Raw genomic sequence first — 25,305 nt, forward strand, 5'->3', positions numbered from 1 at the left:
GATGCCAGACGGACCACAACGGAGCCATCCATGAATGCTGTTGGGACATGACAATAACATGCTTTTTGTATCATGGATGAATACCCATTACATTTGTTGTAGTAACGCACCATGCCCCTCATCCGCCAAAATAAACTCTTGTGCGCTTGCTGTGATGAACCGGAAAGTAACATCACTAACTTCTCGGGGAAAGTCTGTTCCCGGGTGGCCAGGGAAGGGTAGAAGCTATCTGACATCATCCCAGGAGGTGGCTATCTGTGGGAGGACCACCTAGAGAGAGACCAACCCCAGGAAGAGGAGAGTTCTTTATTAGAAATGTAAACACATAGTTCCCTTCTAGGTTGGAATAACAACTGTAACTTTACACTAGCCCCTGTGTGTATTATAGAAGATGCAGGCAAAAACCCTTGATTGCGATTTTATGTGTCAGGAATAATGTACTGAGACGAAGAAGAACAACCGAGGAATGAAGATTACTCCTTCAGAGAAACCATTGACGCATACTAGTTGTTGTCGTCATAGGATCAATGTAAAAAAAGGGGAAGGCGAGGCGCCCACTCCAGTTCCCAGTCAAATATACCTGATGCAAGAAGTAACTGTATTAACAGGGTTGAATCCCAAATTAACAAGTATTACAGGGTTGAATCCCATCTGCTGCAGTTCAGTTGCTCTGTTGTTCTTCTCCAAGCGCCTTCTTGTCACAAACAATCATCAGGGAGGCTGTATTTCTTTTCAGGTGTTACTAATTAGTTGCTCTTTCAGTCTCAAAGGATTCTGGTAGCTGTAGTGATAACATTTTTACAATTCAGGTGACCAGGAACCAACACCCCTCCAAGAGCACAAATCTTTCCCAATATTGGGGGAGGGGAGAAAACCATCATTATGGCTCTCTCAAGTGGGGCACAGTAACCCTGGTGCCCTTTGAGCCTAGGTAGGTCATCATAGGATCAATACCGGAAATTTTAAAAATGCATGAGAACTGAGAAGATGGAGTCTCTTGGATCCCGATGAGGTTCAAGCTGCAACGGCACGGTGTGGAGAGGCAGACGGAAGAGAACCAGAGAAACCCTGTGGTGAAGAGTCCAAGTTGGAGTGAGCGTTGGGGCAAGGCTGGGAGCAGCAGAAACCCCAGAGGGAGCAGACAGAAAGGGGCTGGAGCAGTCGTTGCAAGAAGGAGGGGGTTCAAGCCATAGCTCTCACACAGCGGAGGGTACAGAAGTCACAAAGAAGGTCATTTCAGCCTGGAGAAAGCCATACAGACACTGGGGTGCTTCAATGCACGTACCGCAGACCAGCTGTAGAAGCAAGCCTCCCCATGACAGAGATAAGTAAACAAATGTATGAGCAAGCATTGTCAGAAGTTAATAGTAAGGACATTGAAAGTCTAAAGAAAGGAAGGCAAGACAATGAACCAGCTTTAAATAAAACCAATAGTTATAACACTGAAAACACAACAAAGATAAATCAAGGATTTGAACAAGCATTGGCCAGAGCCCATAACCAAAATGTTAAAAACACAACTAAAGTTATCCAAGAGGGGAGACAACCCTTGATAAAAGACATTTGGGAATCCATTGAAAGGTGTAACACTCAGTGAAGATCAGAGAAGGAAATTGGAGTAATCTTGGAAAGCATCACGAGAGGGGGTCAAGGACCCAATACTGGAGAAAAGCAAAACGAATAGAGGTCTCTGCAAGTTCAGTCAGGAGAGTATACCAGGCACATTGAGAACAGTTACAAAGCCCAGCAGGTGAGTATACCAGGTCTTGGGAATGTGAAATTGCTTAATGAAATACTGGGAATCCTGGCAGGAGAGCACACCAGGTATTCCAAAGGAAACTGAAGATTGTTTATTGTTTAATAAGGAACTGGGACTACTGTCAGGATAGAATGTCAGGTATTCCAAAGGAAACTAAAGATTGTTTAATAAATAACTGGGAATCCTGGCAGGAAAGTATAACAGGCATTCTAAAGGAACCTTTAACTGTCTAAGGAGAATTGGGATTCCTGATTGGAGTGTACACCATGTTTTCTCAAAGGAATTTGAACCTAAAAATCAACTTGGATTTTTAGAAAGTCTGAGCGCTTGAACATTGTGTAATATTCTAGGGGAGCGAAAAGTTATTCCTTCTTATTTTTCAGAGAACTGTTGAACATTTATACTTTGTTTTATCACATTTGGAACTTTGTGTTTGATCTACTCGGCTAATGCCTTCAGATGCTAAACAAGGCTATACCTATCATGTCTTGTTATGTTTAAAGTGTGAGGGTCAGATTAGAGTATTGGACATGCAACAGAAGACTTTTTACTTTAACATCCTGACTGTTCCCTTTGTTCTTTTCTATCGTTGCAGGGAAACCCTTCATAGCTCTAGGGAAAGATAGACATTTATCCAACCTTTCTTTTGTTAATTTTTATAGCCATAAAATCATGCTGTTGTTTCTGACTCCTACTCATGGCTCGCCTACAAATGTGCACACCCATTCAGGCATCATTCACTCGCTCATTCACACGCACACCAAGATACCCATACATCATACACTCACTCACACATTACTTACTTAATACATAACACAGAATTGCATGCAAACACACATACAACATTTCTTTTTCTTACATGATCTGGACCAAATTTGTCTACTGAGGAAGGCCTCTGCTCTCCTGCAGCAGCTGGCTACTGCGCTCATGCCTTCCCCATGAAGACAGGAACCAGGAAGCAGGTAGAGCTTACTGGTTCCTGCCATGCACGGTGTGGCCAAAGTGCCTAATGCCACAACTGGAACTTTTCTTTTTGAAGTCTCTGTGAAAGCGGTCCGATTTCTGAAATAAACAATGTCATATATTTCTAAAGTCAGAGCATTTGCACTGAGACTTAAAAAATATATTAAATAATTGCTTTGAAGTTGGAGAGCTTGCATTCTGACTACACAGAGAAATTAAATCGCGTGAAGTCGGAGTGTTTGCAATCCGACTTCACAGAGAAATTAAAAAATTGGTAAAATAATGCCAACTGTGTGGAATCTGGACAATTCATCCCTTCACCCTAGAGGGGAGCACCCCCTTTGAGCCTAGGTAGGTCAGCCCGTGATGCAAGACTCTCCCTAGGGGTCTGGGTAAGTGGGACCTCCCTGGGAGTGTCTCCCCTCTTGGGGACAAAGACTTCCATTCCAGAGCAAAACTCCCAGTCCAAACCACCTTGTCTGCATATTTGGATGTGGAAAAGACTTTAATATGTCCTGCAGCAACTATATTCCACAAGCATCCTTCTTTTCATATATTAGCTACAGACATACTGAATACAGCCTGAACGCCATAGCCAGTAAAGAAGGACACTTTTCTGTGTATTCCTGTGACCTGTATATACGAGATGAAACCTTTGTGGAGGAAAGGGAACTGCTATGCAGAGGCCAGCCCTCTGCATCATTGGCATCCTGGAGGAGTGGAACCGCTCTTACCCCTGGAGCCAGTGGCAGCAAGGAAGGTGAGCCAGTGGCGCGCTGAACACCTGCAGTTTGGGGTTCTACCCGACTGATGGACCGAAGGACCGAGGTTGAGAGGGAACAGACAGGATTAACCATGTCTCATCTGGTGGCGTTACAACAAGCGAGCTGTGGTGGGCCAGTAAATCGGTAACTGATGCCGAGACCAGATCAATAGAGGGAGCCCGAGTCCCCGGGCTCCGCATAAGTTGGACCGTAGCTACAGTGACAAGTAACCATGAAGAAAGCTGACGATGTTATGGGAGCCTGAGAAACCCGATGGAGAGCCTACCGTTACAAGTTACGAATATTGTAATTAATGGCTGTGAAAGCAATCGAGGTTACGGTAGACTGAGAAACCTGAATGTGCAAATACCCTACAAAAAGTGGATTGATAAAAATACAAACATAGTGAATAACAGATTGGAAAGCTATACAGGTTATGGGAGCCAGGGAAACCCTGAGTGTGCAAATACCCAACGAAAGTTGGATTGAGAAAGGAGATATGGACATTTTGAATTAAGGCTGAGAAAGCAAGGTAGAGAACTCTGATAAGGCAGGGTGGACAGCTGCCCAATCTAAAACAATTTAGATAAAAGAAAATAACATGCATGATGATCACAGGACTTTGGTGAAAACCCAACACCTCGAAGGAGGAATTTTTTTTGTTTATAAGAGTCCTTCTTCTGGCTCTTCACACAACCTAAAATGGCAAGGATTAACACTTAGAATAATTTAATTTATGGGTTGCTCTGAAAAAGCCTAAAACTATACCCATTTGCCCCTTCTTGAGGTGTGCTTGCTTAGCAAGCATTCATGTAAGGCATACATCCTAAAGCTATTCGGACTCCCTGGTCATTGAAATCCAATGTTTTTGTTTTAAGCGCTACGGTTCCGGATCTATGTCATTATCTCGAATATTAAAGGCCTCACCAAAAAAGGACTGATTTCTTTCACCCGATTTTGTTATATTCGAAATACTTGAATTCCTCCCCCTCCACCCTTTGAAATCAGGGTTTCACCCCGAACCCTGCTTCAACCTCTCCCCCACCCCGACTCTGCCTCATACTCAGACACACCTTTTCCCCAGCACCCTCTTACATACAAAAACACTATAAACACACACACGCAGATGCACTCTTTCCCATCCCCATCCCCACAACAAACACTTTCCCCTTTCATACACACACACACGCAAGCACACACCTACCTGTAACCCGTCTTCCCCTGCCCATCTCGGTCAGACTGTCAGCCCCTGTGCGCATTCGTGTGCAGCAGAGGCGTAACAGTTACGATTTAGAAAGACAGCTCTGAGCGTTCTCTAAGTGGTCTTTCTAAATCTGTCTTTCTCATTTTTGGGTAAATGAAAAATACTTTTTGACCTAATACCAGAGAGCCCGTTAAAGTCCATGGGGGGGGGGGTATCGGTGTTGCAGTGTCTGTCAAATGAGTCCAGGGTGGGTGGCCCCTGCCAAGTGCAAGTCAGTTTGAGAGGTACAATACTTGTATGATGAGGGGTTTGTGTTTTAGTTTCCCTGCTCCAATTTCCTACCTTTATTAAATTGATAAAAACGTCTGTTTGGTGCTATGTTTTACCATGAACCGCAAATAATCACTAAATAGTGATCTCAGCACATGACGGTGAGAAAGTCCTTTAGGCTGTGAGCTGCATTCAGGAGCCCTTCAAGGAGAACTGGAGCTGTAGAGGCCAGAGTCACCACTTAGGATCATAGCATGCTTTGATCGTTCCACACTGGCTCTACAGGCATCCAAACTATCACAAATGCTATCCCTACCACTCATTTCCTTTTTCTTAACTGTACAAATATTTCATGAGCATTTACTCTTTCTCCCGCTGCCCTGCTCTATTCGCTTGCAGACCAAGGTCTGGAAATCCCAGGCCGATGCACAGAACTCTACTCTTCAGGGAAGCTTCAGTCCGTTTAGAGCACTACAGTGATAGCTGTTACAGTGTAATATACTCTTCGCATAATCTAATTAAGCAATATGCCCCGGGTCCCATAGTTATAGGACCAAGCGAAGCAAGAGCGAAGCCAGAGTCCGTAATGCCCCCGCCGTGAGTGGCATATTGCTATTAGTACCCCGGCCCGCAATATCTGCGTGACCGGGCACTAAAAGAAACAACCAAGAAAATGGCCACCGGGAAAGGGAAAACGGAGTCCGTTTTCCCTTTCCATGGCGGCCATCGGATGCGGACGCACTGGGAACAGAAGTATTCCCAGCGCGTCCGCTCCAGAAAAAGAAAGGAGGAGAAGGTAAGTGGGGTTGGGAGGGAGGGGAAGAAAAAAAAATACGTACCTGCGTCCCCAGCAGGGAACGATCGAAGCCTACAGCCGTGTGGAGGCACGGAGCGGGGATGGCCCTGCTCTGAGTCTCCACACAGCTGGAGGCTGCCATCGTCCCCCGCCAGGGATGAAGGAGGAAGAAGGTAAGTGGGGTGGGGAGGGCAGGGAGGAGGGAGGAAAGGGGAATCTTTTTTTTTAAAAAAGCCTTACCTGAGTGCCCAGTGGGGGGCGAAGGCAGCCTCTCACCCGTGGGGAGGCTCGGAGCAGGGATAGCCCCGCTTCGAGCCTCCTCATTGGCTTAGGGGCTGCCACACCCCCCGCCAAGGACAAGGCGGCTGGAATCCCGGCTGAGAATCGAAGGATTCTCGGCCAGGTAACGACCTGGCGAGAGCCAATCAGAATGCCTGTTGCATTCTGCTTGACTCTCGCCGGGTACTAACATACAAAACATCTCGGACATGGGCTCTTTTCTGTTGCCTTACTCGTGTTATCTTTCATTCACCTTCAGTGCTTTTGAAAGGCCTAAAGGTGGTAACTATGACACAATAAACCAACATATGCATGTCCCTCTATCCCCTGTTTTATGGGTGCCTTCTGTGATAAATCCTGCAGTCATCCCATAATCCCAGCCTAAATTCTCCTAGCAAGTGGCCAGGGAAAGGCAGACACTACTTGGGGGGTTGTATCAGGGGGGAGGATCACAAGGGGAGAGAAGGCTGTCAAGAGCATGTGGTGATTCCATCAGGAGAGACGCAGTATTCATCCTCTTCTGAGGATGAGCTTTTTCTAATACCTGAATATTTAAAGGCATGTTGTCACCATATAAGAACCTTCTTTGTAAACATGGAAATGATGTATATAAGAATCAGGGAGTTAATGCTACTACTGATAGTAGTAATGAATCTCCATGGTGTTCAGCCTATGAAACTAAGAGAAAACCCATTTCTCCTTTAAGATCTTTCTCTAAATATACATCATGTAAATCCCCTGCACAAATTGGATAAAATATTTTTAAAATAACTAAGAACATTGTGGAATCCAAAGTACTGAGACGAGGAAGATGGGTCTAGAGTTGCACAACTCTAACATGCTGTCTAGTTGTTATAATGACCCACACCTGAGCGGGACCTTTAAACATTTAAAGGCCTTTCTGGTGTGGGCCATAGAGAAGGAGAAGCAGCAGGAGAAGGCAGAGGTTGGAGCCTCTGCATTGCCATTAGCGGGACGCTGTGTAAATAACTATATGATTATAATATTGCATTATTCCCCCCCTAGTCTAACCAGCTCACTCATTGGCTTTGCACACTGTCCATTCTGGGCTCTGTCACTTCTGATAGTCGGCTGGGCAAGCCCAGAGGTATTGCTCTGGTATCTGTCAGGTTATGTTAACACCCAAAAGGCACACGGCCACACTTCAATGGCACTCTTGGGCACATCTCAAGCACATCACAAAACAATTCACTGACTAATGTAATGTCTTCCCAGCGGGTACTGGAAACTGCCCACACTGGTGAAGGCGGCTTCATGGGGCATTAAGCATTCACCCTTTTAAGATCAGCACTCTACTCTTATTACCCTGACCCTTCACACATGCAAACTACCACACTATCCCTACCCACTCATTCCCTTTCTTACCTTAGCAAATCCATCATGTGTGTTTGCCCTTTCTCTCCCGTCCCAACCCCTCCTCTACTGCCCCTTTCTTTTCTCTTGCAGACCACGGTCTGGCTACCTCTGAGTGGGGCGGGGCTACAGTACAACACTCTCCAGACACGCCTCGGCTCTGTTACACCACTGTTGCAGTACAAAATCTCCTAACAGAGCATAAGAGAACCTTGAATAGAGGAAACCAGAATTGCAGTTGGTGGACGTTTCCATACTGAAAAAGGGTCCCAGTTCAGTGATCGAAGTGCATGAAAAGAAGTAGTGGAACTATGTTCCCTCCTGCCCCGCCCCCACTACCCACAAACCCCACCATCACACGCCCTGCCACGCACAATACAAGCCCCCAAACAAATGCGCCTTCTGTTTAAGGGAACGTTCAGTGCAATGCACTGAAGTGCAAGTTTTAACTTCTTCCTACTCTTTTATTTTAAAACAAAACCATTCTGGAAGGGTTTCTTTTCAAAATAAAAGTATAGGAACAGTAAAACTTAATGAAAAAAAGTAGAGGAGCATCGCTCCCGCCAGCTTCGACCACTGTCCTAGTTCCTCTCCTAGATGGAGCAAAGGTGAACACAGCAGAGGCGGGAGGCTAATCGAAAGCATCCTTGAACAGAGAACTCTTAACAGCTCTTTAGAAAGAGGTGATGCTTGTCAATGATTGGATCTGTGGATCTAAGAGGCATTCTGAAGTCAGATCCCCTGGACTCTTACTGTTTTCCCCCACACCTCTTTGTCAGAAAGAGGCAGATCTGATAACTCTGTAGTTGGCGGATCGGAGGTGAGTTATTCCGGGTAGTTTGTGCTAACGGCTTTAATGAAGTCTGCCGAATCTTGAATGCAATTATTTGCTCTACGGGAAGCATGTTCTTTCAAAGCTGGCGTGATGTGGTTAGCTCTCCTGAGGTTGGGGCATAGCCTGGCAGCCTGATTCTAATTCGCTTGTAGATTCTGAATGTATTTGTATTTGCTGCTTTGATGTTGGTCGGGGTACAATGGTCTAGTCTAGCCAGTATCAGGGCTCTGGTGAGTTCACGCCGTCGGCTTGTTCGAAGCAGAGGCAGAATCCTCCTCAGAATCACAAGTTGTGAGCTGGTGTTTCAGCCAAAATCCAAGATCTGGTGGGAAGAGGAGGGATTGGAGCCAAACCATATGCCAAAGCTTTACTTTTCTCACATGAAGTAGTGCCGCCACTCGTTTGCAAGGCCAGTCAATAGGCAAATATGGCACCCTTGTTACTGCCAGGAAGCAGAATCTCTGTTTTTAGACCCATATTAGACACTGGCAACTGTTCCTCTACCGATTTTTATTTTGGTGTTGATGCTCTGCCTACACCCGCAAGTGGATCTTCACATCTTCAACATAAATTTGAAGTTGAATCTGGTCATGCGCGATCAACTGTACCCTAAGACTCGTGTAGTTATTGAAAAGTAGGGGTGACGATAAGGCACCTTGGGGAACGCTACTTCTAATTGTTGTTCAAGATGGGCTTGCACCAATTCTAATTTGGTGTGTTCGCTCAGAAAGGAATTATTTCATCCACTTAACAGCTATTTCTGTTAACTGTGCCAATTTTTTTAACTGTTTTTTTTTAACTGGTCAAGTACAATGCCCTGATTCATTGTATCGTGTGCTGCTGCTAGGTAGAGCAGAACCAGGGCTCAAGTTGAGGGTACATGCGGGTGGACTGAGGCCCCCCACCTTTTTCAGAGGATGGACTCAGTGTCCCCCGGCTGTTTAACCAGTACCTGGCACTTCTTGCCCACCGCATCGCCGCTCTCTGCCCCAATTTTCAGTGCTATGCGGATGACACGCAGCTCATTTTCAGGCTACCCTCGGCCTCCTCTTATCCTTCCCTCATCTCTGACTGTCTTTCTGCTATCCAGGAATGGTGTGCCGCTAATGACCTCTGCCTTAATGCCAGTAAGACTGAGATTCTACTCATCGGCACTCCCATTCCCTCCTTCCCTGCTGCTCTCTGGCTGGCCTCTCTTGGCCCTCTTCCTGCTCCTACCTGCAAGGCAAAAAACATCGGGGTCATCTTCGACTCCACACTCTCCTTCCCTCCTCACATATCTGACGTCTCTAAGAAGTCACACTACCAGTTACACCTCCTCAGAGGTATCCTTCCTTTCCTCTCCTTCCCCCAGAAGCTCACTGTCTCTAGAGCCCTGGTTCTTTCTAAGCTGGACTACTGTAACAGCCTCTATCTAAATCTGCCTGCCTCTACTCTCCGCCCTTTACAACTCATCCAGAACAGGACTGCGAGACTTGTCCTTGGCCTCAAGCCCAGGGACCGTATCTCTCCAGGACTGAAATCGCTACACTGGCTCCCAGTGGCTGCGAGGATTAAGTTCAAAACCATCTGCATTGTCCACAAGGCCGTCTGGGGCCTTGGGCCAAAATACCTTCAACTCTCTCTTCCTAAATATCTTCCTTCTCGAGCTCTTCGCTCATCCGCCTCCAACTCCCTCAGGGTCAGCCGCTTCTCCATGCAACGAGTTGGGGGTAGATCTCTGTCCGCAGCAGGGGCCTCCCTCTGGAACAGCCTTCCTGCCTCCCTGAAACTTGAGGAGAACCATCTCCGGTTCCAGAAGCACCTCAAAACCTTCCTCTTTGCCTCCGCTTTCTCTCCCCCTCTACCCTGCTAAATTTACTGAAACTGCACTGAATCTGCTACTGGGCCACACACCGAACTCGGTCCTTGGCTCAGCCACTCTCCCCCGCACTGCCTCCCTGGCAACCCCTGCACTGTGGGACTGTTTCTGTATCCCTACAGCCCCCCTTCCCAGCACTTGTCTGCACTTACCTTGCCACCAGCTGGCCCTTATTATTTTCTACTAACCATATACTGCACTTCCCCTCTCCCTTTCCCCCTTGCACTTTTCCCCTCCCCTCTACCCTTGCACTTGCGCGATCTGAATGACACCTGGCCTAGTAGGATCGCTGTCTGTCTCCCCTTGTCCCCCCCCTGCCTCGTCGCGCCTTGAAACACTTGTGTATAGGCGCATTATAAATGCCATATCATATCATATCACGTTTTCCAAAACACTATTAGAAGAAAATATATTGTCTTAGTTGTGTGTGTGTGTGTGTGTTAATTTTATGAAAGGAAAATGACATTCGTCCTGTGCAATTTGGGTGGTTATACAAAGCCAATTTAATAAAATATGCATATTTCACCTTGATATGCTCATTTCCAGTGATGTCACATCCCATTACGTATGTTGATGAGTCCCCCCACTTTCATTTTTAGAACTTGACCCCTGAAGAACCAAGACTTCAGGTTGATCTACATCCAACAATGTAGGCTTTTTTTATATCACGTTTCATGCCGGAATCCAGCCACAAGTGCGGCTCCGGATATCGAATCCATGCTGCTCAGTGTTGTTATGCTTCCAAGACAGGCGTGTTGCCCCTGAACTATCCTCACAGCCCATTTGAAATGCTCTTCCCTATTACTTCCTAAAACAATCTCTGCTCCCCCGAAAGTCTAAGGCCAGATTGTTGATCGCGCGCAATTTCGTGTTCTTCCATGGAAGTCTGGATTTGTCTCGATTACCTTGGTGGGAGATGTGAGATTTGTGACCTATATCACATATATTTTATATATGACATACAACATGTCCTATAACATTTTGAAACCCTTTCCGTTTTTTCTTTGTCTGTGATTGGTTCATTCTTGGTCCCATGCTATGATAAAGTTTCTTGTAATGTCCTAGTTTGGTATGACCCAGTTGTGTGCTACCCACATATGCGCTGTTGCCCGAGCGAGAGGATGGTTTTTGGGGCATGGCTGAGCCACGGGCTGGGCCTCAGACTAGAGGGAGGACTCTGATAGGCTTTGGGCGGGGATGGGCCTCCAGGCCGTGGCGGACCTTGATGCATGGATGAGCCGTGGATGAAGAACAAGGTGGGCCTTTGGTACGGAGCAGGCTGAGGGTTCCAAATTGAGAGTGGTAGATAGCCATCAGGTGAGTAGCCAGGACTGGCGGGGTTGCAGTCAGGAAAATGAAAACATTCAGAAAGTAATGTTGACCCAAACTTCGTGAATTTCCATACTGACCATACAAGCGTCTCGTTGGTAGGGAAAAGTAAGTCAAGTTCATGTAAGTAAGAAAAAAGGGGAAAAAGGAGGTCGGGGGAAGTGAGTTAAGGGGATGTGTGTGGGGCAGGGACTAAGCGGTATACAAGGGGTGGAAACCCCAAACATGGAAAAACGAATCACCAAAAAAAGGCACATTTCCTTATTTTCGGGCAGTCGCAAAAAGGCCAATTTGCATTTCCGGACGCGTCTGTTAGGTACGGTTTCCCTTGGCTGTGGGTGGGTGGGGGGGTCGGGGTGAGTAGCGGAACAGAGGCTCTTGTAAAATGTAATGAACTGCAAACGAATCGACTGATAATTACATAGTTACTAAATGATTAACATGTGTGCATTGTATACAGAATATACAAAAGTTGGCGTTATAATGGCAATAATAACAATTTTTGCCATGATGCAAAAAATAAATGCTTTTATCAGCTTTCAATATATTGGTCCTGCTAAAACCTATCTTGCATGCAGACAGATCTCACAAGCACAAATGAGCACTTCTTTTTGATTCATTAGAAAAGGTGATTGTTAAATGAAATATTGCCTGTAGTTTCGATATGTGGGTCGCCCTTATAGAAGGCGCTTGCTAGATTACTGATTGAATAAAGTGACGCATGTGGCCTACACCTATATACTCACTTTGACCTCCCTCAGCACCTATAGACATAAACTGAGTCTCACAAATGCAGTCAATGGGCCTCATTATGACCGTGGCGGTAGCCATGCTGGTAAAAACGGCACAGCTGCCACCGGAGTCGTTTTTTTCCGGCATCTGGCAATGGGGAATTACCGGGGGCATTACGGTCCCGGTAATTCCCCATAAGCAGGCAACAGAAAAAAAATATTACTCCCCATTCCCATTCGAGTCCCATAGGACTCAATTGGAATGGGGAGGACGGAAGTACTGGCACCGTTGATAACAGTCAAAGACAGGTCAGACCTGGCGTGAGGGACGGCACCCGCCCGCAGAACTCAGAGTATGCCGGTCCGGTAACAATGGTGCCGGTAGCTTACCGGCAACATTGTTACCAGACCGGCATACTCATAATGAGGCCAAATATTTCCCAAATATGTCATGAATTAGACGTCCCACCACACACAGGCAGGCTTCGGCCTACCCAAGACCAATGCCCAGCGAGACCACACACTCAGCGTTTGCGCGCCTACACACAGGGAACCGTAGCTGCTCTTGGCTTGCCGTGCACAGTTAATCCACCAGCAACATCTCTTGTGCTCCCACTAACCCTTCCCCAGCACACCTTTCTTCTTATGGGACCTTAAGTGGCGGAGAGCCATGCAAATGGCAAGAGCCACGCTACATAGGACGACGCAGCAAAATAACATACATTATATAAAGTTTGAGGGGCGCCTTGAAGCAAGTCAATAAGTTCTGCTGTAAATTAGCATTCAAACTGCACCCCTGACCTCAACCAAAAACGGTGCAGGTGTGACAGGGCGTGGTGTAGTGTAACAGCGACCCCTGCAGAGCAGCGCCGTTAGCAGCATCACGTGTATACTTAATTAAAATACTAAAACATACGGGTGGAGCGGGAAACAGCTGTTCTTCAACTATTGCTCAAGAGGTCCATCCAAACCATCAGAACATCAGTGGCTTCACTACAAGACAACACCGCGCACTTCTTTATATTGTGATAATTCTGCCATGATCATGGTAGGGCAGAATAATCGGTATTAGCATACTTGGTCGAAAAACATTTGACCTTTTACATTTGACATATTTTTTTCATTTTTTGTATCGTTTGTTTGGTCGACAATCGGTCAAATTTAATTCAATATATATATATTTATGGGGTGGGGTAAGTAAATAGAAGGGAGTTGAAGGCCCAATCCCCTGCATTTTTTACCAAAAAAAGAGCAAAACAAATTCGGTCAAATGTGAAAAGGTCAAATATTTTCGACCAAGTAAACCCAAACTGAATTATCACTGAGAGAATGTCACATTCCTGTGTTTGATTTAAGAAATCTTAAAGCACCATTCATGGAAGCAGTCCATTTTAGCACCTACATGAAGTTGTGTCTTCTTTTAAAAGCTGGCTTTGCTACAGCATATGTAACCTCACCCTTGTACGTCTATGCCAAACTACCTTCCCCCCTGTACTTCTTAGTGTAGCTGGGCTGTTGACTCTCATTCCTTGGTCAGGTGCAGCCACTTTCAGTGTCTAATGCTTTCTGTATCCCTACCCTTTTCTGTATCCCTATCCCAATTGCAGGTGGTGCGCGACCAGATATCTCACTGTACGGTAAAGCTGCGGCAGACCACTGGCCTGATGGAGTACTGCCTGGAGGTCATCAAAGAAAACGACCCGAGCGGGTTTCTGCAGGTCAGTATGCAACTACCTCATGGATAAAGGGATATGGGAGTGGCTGGTACCTGCTGGATTTCAATGTCTTCTCGAACACGAATGCCTCAATAACATCACACAACACAGGGCCATTCATGAAAGGGACGGCCGATAGGATTATGCTAGTGGGGCCGTTATTGTAGGCCTCCTAAATTATAATCCCTTCTTCAACATCATCACACTACACAGGGCCATTCATAAAAGGGTCGGCCGATAGGATTATGCTAGCAGGGCCGTTATTGTAGGCCTCCTAAATTATAATCCCTTCTTCAACATCATCACACTACACAGGGCCATTCATGAAAGGGACGGCCGATAGGATTATGCTAGCGGGGCCGTTATTGTCGGCCTCCTAAATTATAATCCCTTCTTCAACATCATCACACAACACAGGGCCAATCATAAAAGGGACGGTCATTAAGATTATGCTGCGAGGCCGTTTATTGTAGACCTACTAGCTTGCAAACCCTTCTCAAACATGCCCTGCTTCAGTAAGGTAACACATAGGCCGTTCATAAGAGTTGGCGGTTAAGATTATACTCTTAGTGGGATTATTGTAGACTATATAAAACTCTATTTTTGTACATTTTGTAAAACTGATTCTGACTTTAGAAATACAACTAGAAGAGGCTGTTCAGATTTGACCAGACACTGCCACGGATTGAATGGCATTCTAACACAATCATACGTGTAGCATAAGAGACAACAAATGGCCAGTTACTTCGCCTGTCCCCACAATGACATCACAGGAAGTGATACAGCGTTCATTGACCACCATGACCGGAAATTATCTGTATTTTGAAACAATGTTTATTGAAACCTGAGGCACGATACTGAACATTGAGACTGAGCCATTAAATGTTGCAAACCTTGAAGGCTGCTTACTTTCGATTAGATCGGAAGCCAGATTGATTAAATCACAGGGGTTGCAAGTACAGAAATAGACCTATCGACTTGTACCTATATCTACCCCAAATCACGGTCATGCTCTTCCTTACGAAGATCTTCGAAATACAAATATCCTTTTCTGGAACCAATTTGCAATGTGAGATTCTAATTTGCAGAAGTATGTGTATATTCCTTTTGACCTTGCTTCATTGTGAGCGAGGTAAGAGACAGAGCGTGACTAACACCAGTGCCATTTTTATGATATGCCGTCTAACAGCTCCAGTCGCATTGTGTTGGCTGAAGAATGAAACACACATTAGTGCAGAAATGCTGCTGAAGGTCAAGAAACACAAAGGACAATAGATTTCGTTCCTGATAAGTCAATGATTTCGCTTTTTAGAACTACAGGGCAGCATTGTCATTTAAACACACGGCTAATACATATTCCGGTATTTCTGTGACAGCAGGGTAGGAATAGCAGGCCAATGTCTTCCCAACAAAGATCTTAAGACTCAATAACAATTACTGAGAACGTCACTTTAGGTTCAGAAAACAATTTCAGGTAATTAATACAAGTGCTCAATGTTGGTTATTCCTTTGCTCCAGATGGAATAAGTAGAACGCCTTAGATTTCGGATCTGCAGTCTATGACTCTCCAGATTTTTTGGACTACAACTCCCGTGATCCCCAACCATTCACTATGCTGGCTAGGGCTGATGGGATTTGAAGTAAAAACACATCTGGCGAGCAAAGGGTTGCAGACCTGTGCAGGCTTAGATGAAATCAAGCAATCTAGAGAGGATAGAGTGCCAATGTAAAGCTGCCAGGGTAGCGTCCTTTACTGGGTTTGCAAAATATTTCAGCCTTGGGCTTTTCAGAAGCTTCACAGTCTCATGTGTAGTGAGACTGGAGTATCACAAAGGTTCCAGGTACGACACAGAGCTACAACAGATGGAGGATCCAAGTATTGCGTTAACACCAATGGAAAGGGGTTCATCGGTTTCTATTGACGGCTCAAATTTCTAGCTTAGGGATCTTCAACATGCGACTCACCAGATGTTTTGGACTAAGACTACCATGATCTCTCGCCATTGATTATGCTGGCTAGGACTAATGGGAGTTGTAGTTCAAAGCATCACAATAGCCAAAGGTCCAGACGCCTGAACTAGTCCATTTTATAAATAAAAATTCAAAATCATGACTGACTCTATACCTCTTTGCTGGCAAAGGAAAACTGGTGCTTATATGAACAATGTGTGCAGCTGTGTTCATTTCTATCCTCCCACAAGTTTGGCAACAGCTGTCATGTACACTGAGGGGCCAATTCTGAGCTCATGACGAAAAGATTGTGGAAATATGACATTCTCCCCTCAAGTTTCCAGCACCACCATTCTGAAGTGGGCGGAAGTATTGGAGGGGAGATGTGCTTTCCAGCAGCAAAAGCTGCTAAAGTATCTTGCTGTGGGGGAAACCTGTGCTCCAGTGGCATTGCGAGCATTTCTTAAGACTGCCACTTTTCTAATTTAAGAACATTTTCTTGAACTTTCATTAAACTAGAAAAGTGGTGCTGCAGTCTAAGAAATGCTAAATGTATTAAAGGGAAAACGTGTGCAGTGGAGTTTAAGGGCACCTCAAAGGTGCTGTATTTTAACTCCTTTTCTTGACGTGCTAAACTAGCGCTGCTTGGATGAGAATCTCCTCCATGTGGCTGCCCTGCATTCCTGATGGTTGCTAGGGCTGTTGTCAAGCCATGAATCAGGCATGTCCAAAAGCTGAGGCTTTCAGGTACCTGCACCACATTCTTTCTTTATCAGAATATGGTGTTTGTAAGGAAAGTGTTCCTCCTTCATGGAAGAACACTTTCTTACGTTTGTACACACCTCAGAATCAGCCCCTGAGATTAATGAACAGACTAAGTACTACTTTCAAACGTTCCATGCCATGTGTATCCATCTGTATGCAAAGTAATACATTGCAAAGTAATGCACAGGGCACAGAATGCTGTGAGTGCATGTTTCAGGAAGCAGGATGGAGCGCTGATTCCACGCCCGCTTCCGCACAAAGCAGCAGTCTGAAACTTAACATACATTTAGATATATTTACAAATTCCGGATGCAATGCTCCCAGTGTGTAACCTGTGACACTGAAGGATTGAGGCTTTTAATACCTAAGGCCAAATCTACTGGCTATGTCAGTGATAGTTTTTACATGGTGCCTAGATTTAGAATCAGTAGTACCTCTTTCTCTGCACAGTGAATACAACACAACATACAAAACTTCCCTGTGTCCAGTGGTGGAAATGGAAAAAAATTGGTGGGGGATCCCACAAGGGCTGGGGTGGAGGCGGAGTTTGGGGGTTCGTGCCCGAGGAGGGGGATTTAGGGGGGCGGAGCTGGCAGTTGACCTCCGATCAAAGGAAATGTCCAAAATAATAGTTTTAAACTGTGCTATTTTTTTCATGCTGCTTCTTTTCCACACTATATATAAATTCCACTTTAAACCAATTCCATGGCACTGGTGAAGAGTTACTTCACTATGTGGATAAAAGTTTTCACCAGTGTTGCTGAATAAATATTCTTTAAAATGCACAATTTGCATCCCGTTTTATTTTTTTTAAAACTCCCCCTTGAGTACTTTTCAAACAGGGTGATTTCTGTTCGCCATAAACAACGTTTTCTTTTACTTGAACCACACCCGGCACAGCTCCTGCAGCTCCCCTCTGAAAGCAGTTGGGTGGATGCATCCTGTGGGATAGTTTCAATGTTAATAGGGGTATTTATTCATGCAATGTTTGTCGGATACCTGTATATTATTTATTTGTGCAGTGTTTGGCGGATACAGGTATCCGACAAACATTGCATAAATAAATAATCTGGTTCCATCTATCCGACAAACATTGCGTAAATAAATAAATAAACCGGGTCGTGGCTGAGGACTGTAACTTCCTCTTGTGACCTCTTGCACAGGGTCACCAGAGGAAGTTACAGTTTGCTCGCAGGCGCTTTCATTTTTTTTTCCCCAGCGCTGACTCTGGCCGGATCCCGAGATCCGGCTACATATCTGGTGCCGGATCTCGGCCGGCCGGCCCAATCGCCAGCACTGCCTGTGTCCCTTGAGATGTCTGAATTTTTAATACCCTTCCAACAGATATCGGATGCCCTCATAAGGCGAGTGCACCTGACAGAGGATCAGTGGGGCAAAGGGACGCTCACGCCGAGAATGACCGCAGACTTTGATTTGAATCTGGACAGCGCTCCGCTCCTCCAGTCCATCCATCAACTCGACTTTGTGCAGATGAAAGGTAGGGCTTGTATCCAGTCAATGTAATCGACTGCACCATTTGGTGCTTATTCACTAATGAAGTTTGCTTGCAATGTGGGTTTAGCCTGAAATAATCAACATGTTATTAAAACGAGAGCTAGCGTTGATGCGACTGGGCATTAATCTCCAGTAATCCTCAATGAACCGAGCCTTTGCGATGGGGCTTAGGCGCTGCAATGTTCCGTTCTGCTGATGCCCAGGAAAAAAGCGTTATCTTCTGTGTTTGATTGGATTGCAATGTAGTTCACCCTGCATTAAGAAGACTCATATAGACCCATGTTGTGCAGATGAAAATGTAAATGTTGTCACTGCAACAACCTACTGTTTTCTTTTTATGTCTGAAGAAGCGATGACCGAAACTTCTTGAACCAGATTTAAATCCACCTGAACAATGAGGGTTCGAATCTGCTCGAATGATTCAAACCATTTGGAACTGAGCCCTGATTTCAAGTATTTGTATTAGATAAGAGTACCTGTAGGCTCGACCCAGCTCGAACTTTTGACTGGTTTTTCTTTTTCCATTAAATTTACATGTATTTCTCCTTTGATGTTTTACTGTTTTAATTTGATTGTATTGTAATATGAAGACTTTATCCAGATTCATATTGAGTTAAATTAGTCGTTTTCAAGGGTTTGAGGGGGTTCAAACTCTTTCAAACCACACATGAGAAGAATCCAGTGTTTTAAGGCTTGGTTTGCGTCTTCTCACGAACCAGCTGTGTACTGGTTAGACTGATTGAAACTGATCAGACCCATTTTTTTTAACGAGTCATGTAATGATTGGTGGAGACTACTTGAACACTCCTTCCCCCTAGTCTGCAGCATTTTCCCCATTGTTGCATGGTGAATGAACTAGTCTTACTGCAATTGGTAATGAGAGTTTCTAGATTTTGTCTTCACAGTAGTCATCATAGAGCTGCCCCTGGATTCACAGATCCGTTTTTACTGCTGTCTAGGGTTTGATACTTTTTTTCCTGGATTATATGTGAGTAGGGTGGCATTGCTCATTGGTACAACAGCATCCTGCACAAAAGGTAATGTACATTAGCTTTATTAAGAGGAGTACCAGGCGACCCCAGGGTAGGAGGGACAGGGGATTCTATCTTAGACTTTGATTTGCAGTCTAATGTATTCTGGGATTTGTAGTCTTGCTTTATTTTTTAGTAGACAAATATACCAGTTTGCAGTGGTTGGTAAAAGGAAGCACAGGACCGGAACGTGAGTTGGGGCCATTTCAGAATCCTATGCCTGGCACAACCAGTGCACCCTTTTGGTCTTCACTCTGACAAGTGTGATGGAGTCAGAAGCCTGAACCCTGGTTCCAGGGCGTGGAGGAGACTCTAGAACTCATGAAAGCCAGTCCATCTGGGCTTAAGCACCAGAGCCAGGTACTACCCCTTGTAGTCCATGCCCCATCTAGACTATGAAGAACTGCACCTGGGGTTTATAACCTGTGGATCTCCAGGTGTTTTGGACTACAACTCTCAGCAACCCTCACCATTGATTATGCTGGCTCGGGCTGAGAGGTCTCGAAGTCCAAAACATCTGGCGAGCCCAAGGTTGCAGACCCGTTATCTCCACTATGGTGAGACACCTTTGCTAGAATAGCAGAGTCGTATTGCCTATTTGTGTTTGTTCTTAGTTGAAGGAGGTCCCAAACCAATGGCGACCCCTGTAACTGCAAATCCTTTGAGCGTGGATATAATGGTGGAAAACCAGGCCCTGGATTATTATCTCTGTGGGATCGATCCTATATGTCCCTGTGGATCTTACGGCAGTTGCCCTTTGGAGAAAGAATGAGTGTGAATGAATGCACTGTAAAAAAAAAAAGGCTCGTCCACCACAGGTTCCTAGCATGCCCCGGCAGCAGTGCCAAACCCGGCTTCCACCCCTGGAGCTGGAGTCGAGAGGAGTGTATTCAGTGGCCCAGCACCACCAGATCCCATATGCCTGCAGGAATCCTGGCAGATTCTTATCAAATTGACAACACCCTCAACAGTCCACCAAAGGCAGCATTCACAAAGCATTTGCAGCAGGCCAGCAGAGCGCAGCCAAATGGAAGGGGCAGGACTTCTGCCTGGACCCAACATGACTGCTGGGCCATATTACGCCTTGGGACGTTACAGGCCTCCAAGACCTGGGGCCTGGGCCAAATAATCACTGTGATCTGATGAGCCTATCAACATGCTCTTCACAGTCAGGACTAGTGGTTAGCCGTGGGAAAATACCATCGATTGATTCTAATAACAGAAAGGCCTATATTAGAAACCGAGATAGGGAGGTAACTATCTATAACATGTGTACCACAAGGATGCATATAGCCACAAGGAGGCGATAAGGAAGCTGCCGTAAGGCATGAACCCAGAACCCTATCCAGGTTGACAGAGGTAGGGAAACTCAGAGTCCTGCGTCTGCTTGGCAGTCTAGCCATGCTGTAGAGGCTTAGAGAGCTGAGACGCCCTGCAACTGTGACTGTGATAAAGAAGCATGCTGGGTGCAGTATTCCTGAGACTGTGACTGTGATAAAAAAGCATAAGAATGTGAATGTGAGAAGCAAGTGTGCTGGATGCAATATTTCTGAGACTGACTGTGATAGAGAAGTGTGTTGGGTGTGATATTCCTGAGACTGACTGTGATAGAGAAGCGTACTGGATGCAACATCCCTGAGACTGTGCATGTGATAAAGAAGTGTGCTGGGTGTAATATTCCTGAGAGTGACTGTGATAGAGAAGTGTACTGGATGCAACATCCCTGAGACTGTGCATGTGATAAAGAAGTGTGCTGGGTGTGATATTTCTTAGACTGACTGTGATAGCGAAGTGTGCTGGGTTTGATATACCTGAGACTGACTGTGATAGAGAAGTGTGCTGGGTGTGATATTCTTGAGACTGACTGTGATAGAGAAGTGTGCTGTGTGTGATATTTTTTAGCCTGACTGTGATAGAGAAGTGTGCTGGGTGTGGTATTCCTGAGACTGACTGTGATAGAGAAGTATGCTGGGTGTAATATTCCTGAGACTGACTGTGATAGAGAAGTATGCTGAGTGTAATATTCCTGAGAGTGACTGTGATAGAGAAGTGTGCTGGGTGCAATATTCCTGAGACTGTGACTGTGATACACAAGCATACTGTGTGCAACATCCTTGAGACTGTGACTGTGATAGAGTTTCCTGGGTGTAATATTCCAGAGACTGACTGTGATAGAGAAGTGTGCTGGGTGTAATATTCCTGAGACTGATTGTGTTAGAGAAGTGTGCTGGGTGCAATATCCCTGAGAGTGTGACTGTGAAAGAGAAGTGTGCTGGGTGCAATATCCCTGAGACTGTCTGTGATAGAGAAATGTGCTGGGTGTAATATTCCTAAGACTGACTGTGATAAAGAAGTATGCTGGGTGTAATATTCCTGAGACTGACTTGATAGAGGCATGTGCTGGGTGTAGTATTCCTAAGACTGACTGTGATAAAGAAGTATGCTGGGTGTAATATTCCTGAGACTGATTGTGTTAGAGAAGTGTGCTGGATGTAATATTCCTGAGACTGTGATACAGAAGCATACTGGATGCAACATTCCTGAGACTGTGACTGTGATGAAGACGTGTGCTGGATGCAATATTCCTGAGACTGATTGTGTTAGAGAAGTGTGCTGGGTGTAATATTCCTGAGCCTGACTGTAACAGAGAAGCATGCTGGGTGCAATATCCCTGAGAGTGTGACTGTGAAAAAGAAGTGTGCTGGGTGTAATATTCTTGAGACTGACTGTGATAAAGAAGTATGCTGGGTGTAATATTCCTGAGACTGATTGTGTTAGAGAAGTGTGCTGGGTGTAATATTACTGAGACAGACTGTAATAGAGAAGCATGCTGTGTGCAATATCCCTGAGACTGACTGTGATAGAGAAGGGTGTTGGGTGTAATATTCCTGAGACTGACTGTGATAGAGAAGTGTGCTGGGTGTACTATTCCTGAGACTGACAGTGATAGAGAAGTATGCTGGATGTAATATTCCTGAGACTGTGATACAGAAGCATACTGGATGAAACATTCCTGAGACTGTGACTGTGATAAAGACGTGTGCTGGATGTAATATTCCTGAGACTGATTGTGTTAGAGAAGTGTGCTGGGTGTAATATTCCTGAGCCTGACTGTAATAGAGAAGCATGCTGGGTGCAATATCCCTGAGAGTGTGACTGTGAAACAGAAGTGTGCTGGGTGTAATATTCCTGAGACCGACTGTGATAGAGAAGTGTGCTGGGTGTAATATTCCTGAGACTGACTGTGATAGAGAAGTGTGCTGGGTGTAATATTCCTGAGACTGACTGTGATAGAGAAGTGTGCTGGGTGTAATATTCCTGAGACTGCCTGTGATAGAGAAGTGTGCTGGGTGTAATATTACTGAGACTGACTGTAATAGAGAAGCGTGCTGGTGCAATACCCCTGAGAGTGTGACTGTGATAGAGAAGTGTGCTGGGTGTAATATTCCTGAGACTGACTGTGAGAAAGAAGCGTGCTGGGTGCAATACCCCTGAGAGTGTTACTATGATAGAGAAGTGTGCTGGGTGCAATACCCAGAGACTGAATAATGGAGAAGCATGCTGATTGCAATATCCCTGAGAGTATGACTGTGATAGAGAGGTGTGCTGGGTGTAATATTCATGAGACTGACTGTGATAGTGAAGCATGCTGAGTGCAATACCCCTGAGACTGACTGTAATAGAGAAACATGCTGGGTGCAATATCCCTCAGAGTATGACTGTGATAGAGAAGCGTGCTGGGTGTAATATTCCTGAGACTGACAATGATAGAGAAGAGTGCTGGGTGTAATATTACTGAGACTGACTGTGATAGAGAAGCATGCTGAGTGCAATACCCCAGAGATTGACTGTAATAGAGAAGCATGCTGGGTGCAATATCCCTGAGAGTGTGACTGTGAAAGAGACGTGTGCTGGGTGTAATATTCCTGAGAGTGTGACTGTGAAAGAGAAGTGTGCTGGGTGTAATATTCCTGAGAGTGTGACTGTGATAGAGGAGTGTGCTGGGTGTAATATTCCTGAGACTGACTATGATAGAGAAGCGTGCTGGGTGCAATACCCCAGAGACTGACTGTAATAGAGAAGCGTGCTGGGTGCAATACCCCAGAGACTGACTGTAATAGAGAAGCATACTGGGTGCAATATTCCTGAGAGTGTGACTGTGAAAGAGAAGTGTGCTGGGTGTAATATTCCTGAGAGTGTGACTGTGATAGAGGAGTGTGCTGGGTGTAATATTCCTGAGAATGACTATGATAGAGAAGTGTACTGGGTGGAATATTCCTGAGACTGACTATGATAGAGAAGTGTGCTGGGTGCAATACCCCAGAGACTGACTGTAACAGAGAAGCATGCTGGGTGCAGTACCCCAGAGACTGACTGTAATAGAGAAGCGTGCTTGGTGCAATACCCCAGAGACTGACTGTAACAGAGAAGCGTGCTGGGTGCAATACCCCAGAGACTGACTGTGAAAGAGAAGTGTGCTGCAATATCCCTGAGACTCATCTACATGCCTAATCACACCTAACGCTGTACACCAACAAGATGCTTCATCTTATTCGATTGCTTCTTCTTTTGTTGTGAAATGTTTAGATCACTCGTTACTTGATTGCATTGTTAAGATCTGCTTTTGTGCACCTTAAGGTGGTCCACAATTTAGAAATGTCTCCGTCTAGAGATGGTGTCTTCAACCCTTGACTCTCGGATGTTTCACTACCCTTTCTATCAGCCTTAGCCAGCACTGTCTCGGCAGGATAGCTCAGTGGCAACGTGCTCGCCTTGGAGGCAAGACGACACCGAGCACCACAGGTTCGATCCCCGAGTCTGCGCTTAGAAACCTCTGGGTATTAAGCACGTTATAAATAACCTCTCATATCACTGTCGCTAGTGAGAGAGCATTGGATCCATAATCCAAAACATCTGGGTTGCAGACCATTTGGCCTAGTGTATCAGCCTTTTATTGTGTAAAACTCTCTCCCAAGGTAGTTTAGTCCCTTGGATGAACATCACATACAACTCAAACGTGGCATGTTCACCAGTAGCATGTGGTAAGAATGTTTGCTACAGATAGCCAGTCGGTGTCAAGAAGTGCACACAAACAAGTCATACCTTTATCAAACTTTATACCGTGACATTGGTGCAGTTTGGGCTCAAGCCTTACTCTGGAGGAGGCGCTGGGGGACGCAGTTACCAACAATTCAAAATGCAAGAGTGTTAATAGTTCAATAATTTAAGGTGTGAGCCAGAGTTGTTTTAAAGATGTAAACCATATGTTAATTCCATAGGAGATATAAGTAACCTGTAATAAATAAAGTCAACTGGGCCACCTCTCAGAATGCAAGACGCGGGGCACCTTTTCCAACGTAACTCAATGGTAAAGAAATGGCCATGAAGTTCTAAATGACCTAATGTGTTTTTTAGGACCGGTATCAATGAGCAGACAAGTTAACAAGTGGCCAAGGCCTGTTCAGAGTTACGCTGATATAAACGATTTTCCTAGAACTTACATGATGGGGATCTGGTGGGATCTGGTCGCAGAGAGCGGCCAAAGTGGGATTCCATGGCTCTGGATCGCTTCTGCATGAGCCCTAACTTACGTTATGTTATGTTATATGTGCTTGTATCGCGCCGATAGCCCGCAGGCAGCAGAGTTGAACATTATACAGGAAGATGAGGAGTTCGTAGAAAAGCAGCATCTTCTCGGAGTTTGTGTTTTGGGTGCAATGGCTGTGTATTGTAGTATCCTCCTGCAGCAGTCTTTCTTGCATCATGCTTCATGCCAAACTCCGGCCTCTAAGCGCAGGACCGTGTTTCGAACCACGCTGCTGCGTGCTGCTTTCGTCCCAAGACCAGCACGTTGCCCCTGAGCCATCCTCTAAGCCCTTGCTCTAAGGGGTATCTGTAGAGGGTTCCACGACGTGACACCGCCTGAGCCAGACACTATCATGAGGAATCTTTGCGTTGATAATAAAGCTCTCTGCTAGAGATACCCCTTTTTGAGGACACGGACGAACGTGGACTATCGGGAGCTTTGCAGCCTTTTCTGCATTGAAAAAGCTCAGAGCAGAAGCTATTACTGGTGTTGGCCAAGAATGGTCATACGTCCTTGGATCAGTTTAGAAGTCTGTCCTACTTGCTATAAGATCCTCAGAGACAGTGGGCCTGATTAC

The 25,305-nt window shown here is 45.4% G+C and overlaps 1 protein-coding gene across 13 annotated transcripts in view; it reads left to right on the forward strand.

The window, feature by feature from the left end:
• Positions 1–25,305, forward strand: part of TRIM9 (tripartite motif containing 9) — a 554,912-nt gene that overhangs the window by 370,253 nt on the left and 159,354 nt on the right. For all 13 annotated transcript variants that reach the window (XM_069638944.1, XM_069638942.1, XM_069638945.1 and 10 more), the window contains exons 4-5: positions 13,773–13,883; positions 17,940–18,093. In XM_069638944.1, coding sequence (XP_069495045.1) covers positions 13,773–13,883; positions 17,940–18,093 — 265 coding nt within the window. The remainder of the gene's footprint in view (positions 1–13,772; positions 13,884–17,939; positions 18,094–25,305) is intronic.

This window comes from Ambystoma mexicanum, chromosome 14 (assembly GCF_040938575.1).
Source record: "Ambystoma mexicanum isolate Mex_15411 chromosome 14, UKY_AmexF1_1, whole genome shotgun sequence".
NCBI classification, from domain to species: Eukaryota; Metazoa; Chordata; class Amphibia; order Caudata; family Ambystomatidae; genus Ambystoma; species Ambystoma mexicanum.